Source organism: Neolamprologus brichardi, chromosome 10 (assembly GCF_056152115.1).
Source record: "Neolamprologus brichardi isolate AB-2024 chromosome 10, ASM5615211v1, whole genome shotgun sequence".
Lineage (NCBI taxonomy): Eukaryota > Metazoa > Chordata > Actinopteri > Cichliformes > Cichlidae > Neolamprologus > Neolamprologus brichardi.
The window spans coordinates 34531918-34547590 of NC_142113.1; the positions used below are offsets into that span (position 1 = coordinate 34531918).

The 15673-nt window shown below is 45.3% G+C and overlaps 2 protein-coding genes across 2 annotated transcripts; one reads left to right on the forward strand and one right to left on the reverse strand.

Annotated features, from left to right (window-relative positions):
• Positions 1–42: 42 nt before the first annotated feature.
• LOC118456117 (GTPase IMAP family member 8-like) lies at positions 43–8792 on the reverse strand. Its single transcript, XM_087846753.1, has 5 exons — positions 8495–8792; positions 4243–4800; positions 2994–3704; positions 1914–2046; positions 43–46 (listed from the first exon to the last, which is right to left on the reverse strand). Exons 2-5 carry the CDS (start codon positions 4781–4783, stop codon positions 43–45), a joined length of 1389 nt encoding a protein of 462 aa, XP_087702879.1. The 5' UTR covers positions 4784–4800; positions 8495–8792.
• Positions 8793–8797: 5 nt separating this feature from the next.
• Positions 8798–15054, forward strand: LOC102784326 (GTPase IMAP family member 9-like). Its single transcript, XM_087847626.1, has 4 exons — positions 8798–9280; positions 9647–9697; positions 10083–10190; positions 12884–15054. Exons 1-4 carry the CDS (start codon positions 9259–9261, stop codon positions 13633–13635), a joined length of 933 nt encoding a protein of 310 aa, XP_087703752.1. The 5' UTR covers positions 8798–9258; the 3' UTR covers positions 13636–15054.
• The last annotated feature ends 619 nt before the right edge of the window (positions 15055–15673 follow it).

A 15673-nucleotide genomic window follows, 5' to 3' on the forward strand; every position in this document is an offset into this window, starting at 1 on the left:
TCAAAGACAAAGCAGTCATTTAGATAAAATATTAGATATTGTTTACCTGTAAATGCACAAAGAGAATTTAGAAATGTAATTCTTGTCAAGAGTGAAGAAGCACTGACAGTGTAATCTACAGCTGTGGCCAAACGTTTAGAGAATGAGAAGTGTTGTTTGTTTATTTACAAAGTTTGCTGTTTCAGTGATAGTCACATATCATATCACTTCAAACAGAGGTGATCCAGTAATGCTGCACTAATGAATTAGACTAACTATTCACTTTAGCTAAAGTTATTAAGTTAGCTAAAGAGTTGGGACGCTGTGTAAGACATAAATAAAGCTCAAACACAAAGGTTTGGACACCGTTTTGCATGTTTCCCTACTGTAGGGGTCTCTGCAAGCATACAGAGGGGGTACTCTGAGAGGGTCCAAGATGACAACTTTGGGATTCTACTAGAAACAGTCGATCATGTTTGTTTGTCAAAGCTGAATCCACACTGGTGATGGCAAATTAGCGTTTTTAGCTAGCAGCTACATTAAGTATAACAGTTACTATACGGCTATCATTTGTTAACATGACGCTTGTTCTTATACATGTAACACATTTATTACCAACCTGAGAGTTTATCCGCTGGTGATTCGACATGACGAATAACTTCTGAGTCTGAATTCAGCTCAAGATGCTGTAGCTTCCCGTCAGTAACACTTTCGGTCCGCTAGTAAAACGTAGTTCTATTAATCTGCGCTTGATTACTCTTGAACCGGAACCGGATGTAAGTCCCAAAAAACTGAATTTTGGAACTGAAACTGAATGGTGAGAAGTGAATCTGAAATTATTCGAGAGCTAAATTTTTAAAGGATAAAACATGGTTTCAAAGCAAATGAATTCATTTTCAAACTATCCATCCATCCATCTTCATCCGCTTTATCCGGGGCCGGGTCGCGGGGCCAGCAGCCTAAGCAGAGAGGCCCAGACCTCCCTCTCCCCAGCCACCTCCTCCAGCTTATCCGGGGGAACACCAAGGCGTTCCCAGGCCAGCCGAGATATAATCTCTCCAGCGTGTCCTGGGTCTGCCCCGGGGCCTCCTCCCGGTGGGACATGCCTGGAACACCTCACCCAGGAGGTGCCCAGGGGGCATCCTTGTCAGATGCCCGAACCACCTCAGCTGGCTCCTTTCGACGTGGAGCAGCAGCAGCTCTACTCTGAGCCCCTCCCTGATCGCCGAACTTCTCACCCTATCTCTAAGGGAGAGGCCAGCCACCCTTCGGAGGAAGCTCATTTCCGCCGCTTGTATCCGCGATCTCGTTCTTTCGGTCACTACCCACAGCTCGTGGCCATAGGTGAGGGTAGGGACGTAGATTGACCGGTAAATTGAGAGCTTTGTTTTTACACTCAGCTCCCTCTTCACCACGACGGACCGGTGCAGCGTCCGCATCACTGCAGCCGCAGCCCCAATCCGTCTGTCGATCTCCGGCTCCCTTCTCTCGGTCTCCGAGAGAACTATAAAATTAAAATTCAAGATCATCACTAAATTTCAGTTTAGTGATGATCATTTTCAAACCAATAAATTAAATTTCAAATTAGGCTAATTCATATTCAGTTTTTAAAAGCATTTATTCAGGTTACAATTCAGATTCAATCCGAGAAATTCAAATTTAACTTATTCAACTTCAGTTTCTGACGGCACAGATTTCTGCCCATATTTGAGGGCCGCATTTCGAGCAGCCTTCGAATTGGGACAGCCTTCGTCGCGTCGCTGTGATGTAATCGGCCTTAAAATGCGGCCTTTAAGGCTGCAGACCCTGAATTGGGATACAGCATATGATTTGGATATCTTCCTCCCAGTGTACCATGTCCGTCTCTTCTTGTTGTATGGACTAAAACCCTTTCTCCTGGGAGCAATGGAGCCGCTCTAGCTCCAACATCATACCTGTCCTTCATCCGGCTTGCAGTCTTCTCCCTGCTCTTCTTCACCATTTGGCATGTCAGCCTCAGGTGTTCATGATGTCTCTTAACCCACTCTTGGGTGGTTGTTGGCTCTGTGTCTTTATCCTCATAGAAAGCTCAATTGGCAGACGAGCATTCCATCATGGGCAAAATTGTTATAGGCCTGAAGCAGTTCTGGTAAATATTGCACCCACCCAGTTTACTACTCTTCCTCCAGGGTGGACAACAGGTTTCAATTCAATTTCAGTTCAATTTAAATTTTATTCATACAGCACCAAATCACAACAACAGTCGTCTCAAGGCGCTTTATATTGTACAGTAGGTCATACAATAATACATACAGAGAAAAACCCAACAATCAAATAACCCCTATGAGCAGCACTTTGGTGACAGTGGGAAGGAAAAACTCAATGCATCATGGGAATCCCCGGCAGCCTACATCTATTGCAGCATAACTAAGGGAGGATTCAGGGTCACCTGGTCCAGCCCTAACTATATGCTTTAGCAAAAAGGAAAGTTTGAAGCCTAATCTTAAAAGTAGAGATAGTGTCTGTCTCCTGAATCCAAACTGGAAGCTGGTTCCACAGAAGAGGGGCCTGAAAACTGAAGGCTCTGCCTCCCATTCTACTTTTAAATACTCTAGGAACAACAAGTAGGCCTGCAGAGCGGGAGCGAAGTGCTCTAATAGGGTGATATGGTACTACAAGGTCATTAAGATAAGATGGGGCCTGATTATTTAAGACCTTGTATGTGGTTCCTCTTCTGTGGAACCAGCTTCCAGTTTGGTGCTGATCTGAAAGTGCTATATAAATAAATTGTTTGCTTGCTTAAAACATTTGACAGATTTTCGAGCGCCGTGTACATAAAATCGTCTCGAGGTCAATAAACACAACCAGAGTTCATACATAAGGCACACGGGATTATAAGGGGCTGTGTCAATTTTCAGAAAAATCAAAATCTCTGAATGTCTGTGAAGGTTCTCAGTCTTCCAGGTCATCGTAGTCAAAGGAGCTTGCAAAAGAAAAGCGTCTGGACTTCTTTAAGTTACTTGAAGACGTTTCACCTCTCATCCGAGAAGCTTCTTCAGTTCTAAGGCCAAAATCTCTGAAGGGTCGTCTTCCAAAGCCTACTAACATCCCAAAACTTTCTCTTAGAAGTCGTCTCCTCTCAGCCTCTCTGAACATCTCGTCGGTGTAGCAGCTTCCTCCGTTTCTCTGAACCATGGTGTTGATCTTCTCCAGCAGCTCTCTGACCTGAGCAGGATCTCTGCTTCTGTTGTTAAAAACATGATATCTTCCTCCACACTGACTGATGAAGTCACGGAGAGCTGGATACTTAGTGATAATTTCCTCTATGGTGACTCCCCCATCCTCCAGGTCGTCTCCACGGGTGAACAGGACCATGGTGTATTGTGCTGATGCTTCTCCAAACATCTGCTGAATGATTCTCACTGTTTCTTCATCTTCTTCTTCAGTGAATCTGTCAGCCCGAATCACAACCAGGATCACATGAGGACCAGGAGCAGCCAAGGAGACAAATTTAGCGATCTCTGTCTCACTCTCCCTTTGACTTCTAAAGGTGTGAAACAGAGGTGGAGTATCAACCACAGTCAGGATTTGACCTGCAAACAGACCTGTTTCTTTCTGACACTCTGATGTTAGTGAGGAGTAAGATAGTGCAGATCTAAAGGCTCTTCTTCCTAAGATGGTGTTTCCTGCTGCACTCTTCCCAACTCCAGTTCTCCCCACCAGCACCATCCTGAGTTCTGCTCCACCTGTAGGAGAAGATCAGAGCGTCATGAGTGGAAGTGTTTCCTGTAGTTTGTCTGCAGCTCACAGCCTGAGAACAAACTGACACTGGTCATGTGACCTCAGCAGCAGCTCTGACATCATCTGTGATGAAGAGCTGCAGCTGCTCTCAGCACTGAGCTGATCTTTGGTCGGCACAGGGAGGTCCAACATAAGGCCCGGGGCCCACAACTGGCCCATCAAAGACTCCAGCGGACCCACTGGACATCTTTGGAAAATGTAAAGGAGGCCAAACATCTAGCAACCTTCACAGGCTTGTATTATTTTACAGCTTCTCTGATACAGACTCCCACACCAGCACCGGAGCAGCGTTTCTTTGTAATGTCATGTTGATTAAATGAGTAGTTGAACTTAACGAGAGTGCTGTATGTGGCCCTCAGTGTAAATTCACTTTGACGTGCCTGCTGTGGCACCATCAGCTCTCTGACACAGTGCAAATCCAGCTGTGAGCAGCTGTTTGCCCACACTCACAGCAGCATCTGTCTCATGGAGGTCAGCTCTTACCTGGGGGGAGGTGTCCCGCCTTCAGCAGCAGCTCTCTCACTTGTTCCCGTCCTTCATCTTCGTTGTTGAACAGGTGAGTTCTCTGTGAAAACCTTTTTACAACATCTGGAAGTGAACTTGCTCTGTTCTGTAAAACATAATCGTCCACTGATGTCTTGAGTTCATCTCCACCCGTGAACAGCAGGTAACATTTCTCCAGCCTGTGAGGCCCGACCGCTCTGCTCGCTGCTTCCACGGCCCTGTGGTCCTCCTCGGTGAACCGACCCACTCTGATCACCAGCAGGAACAGAACAGGTCTGACAGACTGCAGGACACACTGACAGAAGGTCTGGACCTGCTGCTCTGATCCTAATATCTCTGGAGTGTCGATCACCGAGACCTGCTTCCCAAATACAGTTCCCGTCTCCACACAGATGAGTTTGGTCACTGGTCCGAGGGACAGTTTGGACTCAAACGCTGCTCGTCCTAGGATGGTGTTTCCTGAAGAACTTTTACCAACTCCAACTTTTCCCAGGAGGACGATGGAGAGATGATCATCCATGGCTGAACGTCAGAGACCTGCAGGAGAGAGCACAGGTGTGGTGACTGCGGTGGTGCCATCACAGTACATCACCATATTACTCTGTACACGTCTGCCTGTTGTGCTTTACCACAGTACAGATAATAATTAAAGAGGTTTAAAGTACAAACATACAACAGAAACATGACCTGACATGATCCACACCTACTGGCTGAGGAACTAACAGCAGGTACCCATCCAGACTGGCTAACACGGGGCAGAACCATGCTGATCGTGACGGGTACATCTCCTAGTAGTGGTGCAACAGAAAAGAAGAAAAAAAGTACGTGTATGGTGGCGTGGTGGGTCTGTCAAGCGATAGTTATGGTCAGCACTAGCGGTCCAAGTGGAGGAGCAGAGGAGTTCAGCCCTTTGCTGCCCAATCCGACCGGGCTAAAGCTATTACAGAAGCTGCTGGGGTGTTTAGCTGCAGACGGGAGGCCGTGTGCAAAACAAGCGGTTTAAACTATGATGAACATGCTTGAGCCACGCTATGATATCCCGTTGCGCGTCCACTTTAGTGGCAAGATCGTAGGGCTGGGTATCGTCACCGATTTCTAGAATCGATTTGTTTTCGATTCACAAGGTCCGAATCGATTCAATTTGATTCGATTTGAATCTGGGAAATTTTGACAGTCAGAAATATTATAATCCAGATCAGCACATTTACATATTTTTGTATCTATAAAGGAAGCTGACACTTTCCAGACTTTATCAAAGGTGTGAGCGTCACAGCAGAGGCCTTTGTGTCAAAGCAGCTGAAGATAAAACAGAAACACATGAAGGTGATTTTCCTGTATATTATATTCTGCAGTAGATCAAAAAAGAAAGAAAACCATTAATCAACACATGAACATCACCTCGGTTTTATTAGAGACACGGCGTTTTGCATTTTGCATAATTTTAAAAAGTTTAAATTTGTTCAGTATTGAACGGCAGAAATTAGGTTTTCTTTTCGGAAGTAAGTAAAAGGAAACAAACAGCGGCCGACAGCCTGTAACCAACTGTAGACTTGTGCGTAACAAGCAAGCAACCGCGTCCGTGCCGTCGGGTGAGAAAGTCACATCTCACTGATCCTGATCGGCGGGTCGCGCTGTGTGTTTACGTCTTTGTGCAGAATCGTGTTCCTGCTCTCATTTACTGTTTCAGCTGTTTGGTGGTTGTTGAAATTTTGTGAGGTTTCACCTGAGATTCTGGCGTTTCGGGCAAAATAAATTTATATTAAAAAATCGATTCAGGATTTTAATGAATCGATTTTACGTTATCCAAGCCAGAATCGATTTTAATCGATAAATCATTATAAAAACCCGCCCCTACAAGATCGTTCCAAGCAGGTACGAGCAGGAAAAGATTTAAGTCATGGCTGAACTGTCCCAGACATCTTCTGTTGCCCAACTACTACAAATGGGTGGAGCTCCAGGGCAACGGAAAGCCACGTGACCGCTCGTTATATCACAGCAGAGTGCGATATAATGAGCGGTGTGTATCACTGTAGGGTCGACCTTACAATATAAAGCGCCTTGAGGCGACTGTTGTTGTGATTTGGCGCTTTATAAATAAACTGAATTGAGTGGTAGATACAAAGACTGAACTGCCCTATAGTGTACCATCATTTTATAACTGCGTGGAATGAGTCCAGAGCTGAATGTTTTTAACAGGCAGAAAATACTTCAATAAGTAAATGTTACATTTTTGTCTTTTTTCTTTTTTTGCTGATCCAAACATTGATCCGAACATTGATCCGAACATTGATCCGAACATTGATCCGAACATTGATCCGAACATTGATCCGATCATTGATCCGAACATTGATCCGAACATTAATCCGATCATTGATCCGATCATTGATCCGATCCGTGACTTAAAACCATGATCCGATCATTGATCCGATCATTGATCCGAACATTGATCCGATCCGTGACTTAAAACCATGATCCGATCATTGATCCGATCATTGATCCGAACATTAATCCGATCCGTGACTTAAAACCATGATCCGATCATTGATCCGATCATTGATCCGAACATTGATCCGATCCGTGACTTAAAACCATGATCCGAACCGTGAGATTTTTGATTCGTTGCACCACTATCTCCTAGTGACCTCTGATTATAACAACCAACCTGAGCAACACATGGGTGAGAGCAGACAGAGCAAAACTCAGAGAAGCACAACACAGAGTTACAGGAACATTAATGTTGGATAAATATAGCTCAATAAAAGGATTATAAACATGGCACCTGTAAATATGCACCGTAACATAATGTGTGACTGAGTAATGCTGCTGTTTCTGCAGTATGTACACAACTCACACCACAGTGGAAATACACCATTATTAATATTAACACGTACACCATCCCCACCCTTCCAGTGACACCTAACATCCAGGTAACAGACTGATCAGATACAGACCTCATCAACATTAGAGTGGGAGGAGTTAGTGTGCTGTAGCTGCACTCAGCAAACAGATGTTATCTATATAAACATCTGGCACATCAGTAACCAGTATACATGGTTACATCCACACACTGTGCATACAGCGTTTCACAGGTGTTCTCTTACTTTAGAGTGACATCAATGAGCTGATCAGGTAAACATCTCCACAGACATGAGTGGGACCTGCAGACTGCTGTGGGCTCATGCTGGTGCACTGAGTGTGGAGCTTGCAAAGAAAAGCGTCTGGACTTCTTTGAGTTACTTGAAGGCGTTTCACCTTCATCTGAGAAGCTTCTTCAGTTCTAAGGTCACATGGATTCCCCACCATGTGACCCTTTCCAAGCTCCTTAGGCTACGATGACCAGGATGAATGAGAATCTTCAAAGACACTGAGCCTGGTTGTTACTAAGGTTGGGTGACATATAAAAATTGTCGGTCCGTTAACCAACAATATATTCGCACAGGCGCAGACTTTTTTATGGGCGGAGGAATGTGATCATGCACGGACTGATTTGCACATTTAGTTTTGTCTGGAGGGAATATTTTATATTTATTTCTTTTCTTGTTTGTTTCAGTAGTAACATAGCTACTTTCTGGATAATTCATTTATTGATTTTTTTATTCATTTGAGATGCGCTGAATCGCACAAAAGATGTGTGAGATTTTTTAATGTTCACTGGAAGACTCATTTTGATTTTTAACTTTTTGTTTAATTTTGTATTTGCTGTTTGGTCCAGTGTGTCAGACAGAAACACTGGACCGGTCTGTAAACACAGTTATAGTAGAAGAGAAGCCAGTTTCTCTCTGTTTCCCTCCCCAACATTGTGGTTTTTTGTTTAAATAAAATGTTTTTGTGTTTTTCTGATCACAGGCTGCTGCCGTCCTTTCTTTCTGTTCTGAGTTTGAATCGCTGCTGCATTTGGGCGCACTCTGGGGAGGGAGCTGTTAGAACAGCACTATTATTACTGCTTCTCTTAGCGTCAACCAACACTAGCACCAAACTTGCTCATGGGCAAATAAATATAAATCGCTCTTGTAAAAGCGATCGGTGAAAGGGTCGGCCTATTGTCGATAGTCGACATGTTCGTCCAACCTCAGCTGTTAGTCCACAGTGTCCACGAAGAGCCCGTGAATGAAACGTTTCTTCTCTTTTTTAATCTTTGGTTTACTTCCTGTTCTTTCACCAACTTTACTGAGGTGAACACATATGACTGAAATCTCTGATAACGCGCCCCACGCACTCACACCCAACTTACTGTGAACGGGAGTGTCTGTGGAGGCCTCACGGAGACTCGGGCATGCGCAGATGTGTACACCTGAAGACGAACACGATCCAACGAACATCTGCAGCTTCTGTCTGTGGGTTCGTCTGCCTCGTCTGCCCTCACAGCCGGTCACACCGGAGCCCTGCTGGTCCCGCTGCACTCACCTGTCCAGGTGAAGCTGCGCACACCGACACGCAGAAACACAAGCGCAGAGACCCGGAAACTCATCTGAACTTTTCAGGCCGTTTCCTCCTCTTTGTGGTTCCGTCTTCGTGACTGAAGAGCGAACTGCTGACACCGGAAACAGGAGTGCTCTTCAAAATAAAATTACTAGAGTCATTAGTATTTCACTAGAAAACACTTTAAATATCTGAACCAGTTTATTTTTATCCCCAGTTCTAAACAAAGGCCAGCTTTGATATTAACACATCGTGATTCGCCTGAGCTTTACTTTCCACCACAGCAGATGACTCCGCCCTCTTTTAAGGTTGTGTTACTGATCTGAACCTGTTTAGTCCGACGGTGTACCTGAGCAGGTAATTATTCCAGCTGTCCTGGGTTCAGTCATCACTAACAGACAAGAATATGAAGCCTGGATCTTTCCCCAAGAATGAAACTGAACCATCCCGCGGTCCGGACACCACCGTTTTATTTTGAAGGTGAGACCGGAAAAGGGCGGCTCAGTGGGACCTTCTTACTGAGCGAAGTTTTGAACAAATAACTGATAAAGAGGTGAATTTGTGAGAGCAGGTGTGATGGCCTCAGAGGAACAGTCCGGTGAGTGTGTGTGGAAATATCGCAATTAAAGCCGATCGATCATTGTTCTCTGTCTGCGCGTCTCACGGTCATCAAACTGTCCGAACAAAGAGGACGCTTCATTAATATACTTCATTACTATACTTCATTAACATACTTCATTACTATACTTCATTACTATACTTCATTAATATACTTCATTAATATACACCTGTACGTGTAGGTGTGCAGTTTACTGCTTAGTTTTTGGTGAAAAACGCAGTTTGAGCGGGTTTTTCGTGGGTGACGCAGTTTTTAATTTCAGTTACTTTCACTTTCATGTATAAGATTACTCTGTGTGTGTGTGTGTGTGTGTGTGTGTGTGTGTGTGTGTGCGCGCGCGCGCAGGAGCAGCAGGAGGGAGGACGAGGAGACATAGTAAGGAAGAGCCTCCAACAGGTATGGTCTCTTCAATTTTATGTTCCAGAAGAAACAGGAACCATAAACACGAACGACCTCTGACTAACGCATGATAACATAATTAAGACCAAAGAAAAGCTGACGGCTGGATGGTGAAGCATTAAGCTCAGCATGAGTGTGAGCTGGTCTCAGCTGGTTCTGCAGGCTTGGTTATATCGTACAACCCTGGTTGTGCTCCCTCACAGCACCTCCTGTCAGCTCTCAGTCAGAACAAAAAACAGTTTGGTCATGTGATATTTAAAAATCAGCTGATATCGTCCTTTGTAGATCAGCCTGGAATGTCCTGCATATACGATATCATATATATATATATATATATATATATATATATATATATATCTGACCTGTGTGTGTCTGTGTTCAGTGTCACTCAGGTTGGTTCTGGTCGGGAAGACTGGAGGAGGAAAGAGCTCCAGTGGAAACACCATCCTGGGAAGAGAGGCCTTCAGAGCTGCTTCCAGTCATTCCTCAGGTATCACACACACACACACACACACACACACACACACACACACACACACACACACACAGTGGATGAGGATGTAACATCCTGGACAGGGAGGAACGCTGGTTTGAGGGCGGAGTCAAGGAGGCCATTTACGTGAAAAGGGAAAGACCATCTCTGAATGGAGGAGGAGCCTAAGGGTCCATCTGTCACCATCTTACATGCTGTGATTGCAGCCATTCACTCTCTGTGAAAGGTGCTCATGGTTATTGATCAGTGGTTGTTGATCAGTGGTTGTTGATCAATGGTTGTTGGTCAGTGGCCATGAGAATCTGCATATTAATGATCATAAACTGACCTCTCAGCACATCGTTCCTTCGGTGGTGCTGGTTTCCATCATTGTGTTTATAAGGTTGAAACCTGCAGTCAGCTGAGACTGAAGAAGCCACCTGATGATGATGAAACGTTTCTCCCACTGAAAACATCCAGATGAACAGAATCAAAACTCCAAAACAGACTTAACAATGTGGTGTTTGCTGTACAGCAGCGAGGAATGCCCAGACCTCTACAAAGAGACCAAACAGCCACTTCACAAGCGCATGGCACAACACAGAAGAGCCACCTCCACAGGACAAGACTCAGCTGTCCATCTGCATCTAAAGGTCAAAGGTCACTCTTTGAGGATGCCAATGTTCACATTTTGGACAGAGAGGACAGATGGTTTGAAAGAGCAGTGAAAGAAGCATCTATGTCCACTGTGAGCGACCATCTTTGAACAGAGGAGGGGCTTACGACACCAACTCTCTGCCATCTATAATCCAGTTTTGAGTTCCCTCCCCAGACGCCTTAACGCCCACTCACATCCTGGGCCATCTGACCTCAGGAAACACATGATAAGGTGGGGCCAGGTTTCACAATGAACTGAAACTCTGGCTGATTGTGACCCACACCGAGTTTCACACCTTGGCTCAGGCGATTAGAGGATCATCAGGGGGTCCTTTTGTCCCTCTGTGGGGGGAAACTCCCACTAGATTTAAATCTGGGACTCTCCACCAGTTCTGGTCAGCTGACCAGCTAGTGTTCACGGAGATCTTCAACCTTCCTCTGGCCCAAGCGGTGGTCCCCACATGCTTCAGAGAGTACATCATTGTCCCTGTCCTGAAGAAACAACAGCATGCTTGCCACAATGATTACCGCCCAGCAGCACTGACTCCAATAGTGATGAAGTGTTTTGAAAGACTGATGAGAGATCACATCACTTCTTCACTTCCTGCCACCATCGACTCACTTCAGTTTGACTGGACTACAGTTCAGCATTCAACACAATAATTCCCTCTAAGCACCAAGTTGACGGCTCTAGGACTCAGCTCATCACTGTGTCAGTGGATCCTCAACTTCCTCACAGACAGACCTCAATCAGTGAGGGTGGGAGAACAAGTCTCCCCCTCCATCTCACTCAGCACTGGAGCCTCAGGGCTGCGTTTTAAGCCCCCTGCTGTACTCACTGTACACTCATGACTGTGTAGCCACATCAGACACCACCTCCATTGTCAGGTTTGCTGACGACACTGTTGTTGTGGGCCTGATCTCCGACAACATCGAGACGGCCTACCTGGAGGAGATTAGGAACCTGGAGACCTGGTGCCAGGAGAATAACCTCCTCCTAAACATCAGCAAGACTAAGCAGCTGATTGTGGACTTCAGTAGAAAGAAGATGAGACCACAAAGATCACTAGTCATCAGTGGCGCCAGTGGAGAGAGTGGACAGCTTCTGGTACCTGGGTGTCCACATCACTCTGTCATGGTCCTGTCACATCAACACCCTGGTCAAGAAAGCCCGTCAGCGTCTCTTCTTCCTCAGAAGACTCAGAGACTTCTATCTGCTGCTGAAGGTGCTCAAGAACTTCTACTGCTGCACCATCGAGAGCGTCCTGACGGCAAACATCTGCAGCTGGTTTGGGAACAGCACCAAGCAGGACAGACGAGATCTGCAAAGAGTGGTGCGCTCAGCCGAACGCATCATTCAATCAGAGCTCCCTGACCTGCTGTCCATCTACACCAAGCGGTGCAAGATCATGATGGACCTCTCCCATCCCAACAATGTCTCACTGTTGAGGTCTGGGAAGAGCTTCCGCTCCCTTAAGACAAACAGAGAGGATGAGGAGGAGCTTCTTCCCCCAGGCTATTCGGGCCCTGAACCAGGTGTAGGACTGGACTCCCATACATCGCTGCACCGGACACGCTCTGTTTATTTGCACGCTTCTTATAATTTATTTTGTAAGTCGTTATTTGCACATCCTATTCTTACTGTAAATTTCTAAGTTAAAATCTAAATTTTGTCATAATCTGTAAATCTTTAAATTCTTTACTGTCATTTAATGGTCTGACATTGCAGAGCAATAAGCATTTCACCACATGTTGTACTGTCGATCATTATGTGTGTGGCAAATACAATTAGAATTTGAACTGAAGAAGCTTCTCAGACTCTTTTCTCTCCAAGCTCCTTAGACTGAAGCCTCTATAACGATTAAAGAACCAGGCTGTGTTCTCACGTCACTACAGTCCAGAAGTGTTCAGGTTAAAGACCAGAGTCCAGTATGAGACCCATATTTACATTCCAGCTCTGTTAGGTGATCTCTGTACAGCCTTCTTCATGTTCAGGTGAAGTCTGTGTTCGTGCTTCATGTAAATTCAGACTAACTGATCTGTTTCCTCCTCAGTGACGGCTGAGTGCTCCAAGCAGCAGGAGAAGCTGTTCCAGAGGACCATCTCTGTGGTGGACACTCCCGGCCTCTTCGACACCACGATGTCTGAAGACGCCGTGAAGAGGGAGATCTCCAAATGCATCAACATGTCGGCCCCGGGGCCCCACGCCATCCTGCTGGTCATCAGGGTGGGACCCTTCTCAGCAGAGGAACGAGACGCCGTGAAGAAGGTGGAGGAGATCTTTGGAGAGGGTGCCTGGAGGTACACCATGATCCTCTTCACCCACGGAGACAAAGTCAAAGGAGACTTTGATCAGACGTTGAAGACAGCAGGACCTGAGCTGCAGGAGGTCCTGATGAAGGTTGGAAACAGATACCACGTCTTCAACAATCTCAGAGCCAACGACCGTCGCCAAGTCCTGAACCTGCTGGAGAAGGTCGACAAGATGGTGGCCGATAACGGAGGAGAGTCTTACTCCAACTACACCTACCTGCAGGTGGAGGCGATGCTGAAAGAGAGAGAGTCAGAGCTCAGAGAGTTTTATGAGAAGAAGCTGATGGAGGAAGAAGACAAGGTGAAGTCAGAGTACGAGAAGAAGCTGACGGAGGCTCAGGTGGAGAAACGACTGCAGTGTGAGCTGGAGGAGATGAGGAGGTACTATCGGGCTTTAGAGAGCGGAGTCCGTCAGGTCGTGGAGCAGGTGACCAGAGATGACTGTTTTGATAAAATCCTCACCAAGTTCCACGAGACCTTGAAGCTGAACTGAAGTGATGCTGACTCCCACTCACAGCACTCAACGCTCCACCTGTTCAGAGGCCGAACACACTAAAGATTTTGGGCGGTGCTGTTCCAGAAGGTGAAGCCTGATAGTTTAACCTTCCTCTTTATGATGGAAGTGGGAAATAAACTCTTCTCTAATCAAGAAGTGGAAACAGTGCCAGATTTCCACATACTCTGTCATCATGTTAACCAAATGTAACTGTAACCATGAGCACATCAGAATGAAATCTGGTGCATTTCCTCACCATCAGAGTATAATTAATAAATAAAGGGATGAGAAAAATCTCACATATGTTCACCTAGGAGTAGAAGAGAAATGTGTCTCTATATAAGGGATAAAAAGAGAAACTGTACAGAATATTATAAACATAAGATTAGTAGCTCCAGAAAAATGCTGTATGAAACCGTTTCAGGTATGAAATTGCTTTGCCCTAAATATACATAAAATTACATATTAATGGTCATAAATGACCCCACAGCCCGTTGTTCATTCAGTGGGTCAGGTATTACACAAATGTCCCGTTTGTAAGGTTGGAGACCTGCAGTGTTGAGATGAAATTATTTGAAGTGCTTCAATTCTATGCTTTATATTAACTAAAATACCACAGAACCATATAGTGCAGTATTAAGTGGACACACGTGGAAAAACAAAGACTCTCGCCCACGCCGGCCTGGGAGAAAGTAGATAACAGGGCACCATCGTCTAGTGGAAAGTTAGTGAAACACTGTTGTTTAGACTAGAGAGGGACCAGCAGGCACCTAGTTTTTGAGAGACAAAGGTTGTTGATGTCTGTGTATCAACGTGCTGCTGGAGCTGCTCCAGTGGATTTGATGTGAAAATCCCCACGTACAAGTAAAAAATTAATTGTTTATTCTGAGAAAAAACAGGAATGGGGTTTTACACTGTTTTATGATGCATTATACTGCTGATTAATAAGAAATGCCGTTTGTGTAGAATCATGGCCTTATTTGTCTGATTAGAAAGAACAGAACACACTGCACAGGAGGCCAAGATCATAACAAGCTCACTGAGAGAGAGAATGTGAATGCTTCGTTTGGAGGAGGCCTGAAGCTATAAGAATGTGAGAAAGGGTCAGACACTTGGAGATCTTGCCGGACAGCCTCCATCTCCCGTCCGTTTGTAATGCTCAAAGTGTTTGTACTGATTAAAGAGATGATTGAGCATCAAACACCGAGTGTTGTTCTTCCTTCAGCCCAAAGATCAAAGAACTGGGATATTTAATAACGTTCAACACATTTCTGTTCTTGTTGTTACTGATGAACATAAAAAGCTGAAAGCATCTTTGTGGTCACTGATATTTTCAGATTATTTTATTTAAATCGTTTTTGATGGTAACGTGCTAACGTGGCTAACGCTAGCATCACCGCACGTAGCTCCGTTATTTTAAGGTCATCTTATGAAAGCAGCTGTACGAGCTAGCTACGTGTTTTGTAAGCTGCTGTGCTCTTCACAAATAAAGCTGGAAGTGGGGCCGGCAAGATGGCGAACTAAGCAGTTGTCCTCAACTTAGCTCTGGTGCAAGGTACCTTTTAGTCCCCCTTTTTTGACGCTTTTGTTATGATCCAATGTTGTCAGTGTTTGTTTTGTGTGACTCCTCCCACCAGAGGATGGCTGTGGGTTTTCCCCCCTTTCTCTCTTAGGAGGTGGACACCTGGGCGTGCCTGCTGAGTAGCTGGGTGGAGTCTCTTCCTGTCCTCGGATTGGATAATTGGTTGATCACCTCCAGTATTTAACTACCAGCCACCTGGCCCCCCCTCTCTACTAGCCTCCACCATCCAACAAAGAGCCTGTGTTTTTGAGTCGTATTTCATAGTGTCTGTGCCCAGTGATTTGCAAGTATAACCATGTGTGTGTGTCTGGCGTTAGTACCTCCATTTTGTAAATAGCTGTAATAGATTTGTAAAGTAGCAATCGTGTATTTTGTTCCCCTTGTATATATCCTTCACTGCAGCAGCCTGTAGGCGTGAGAAGCCATTTTTGTTGATTGAGTTTTCTCCTGTTT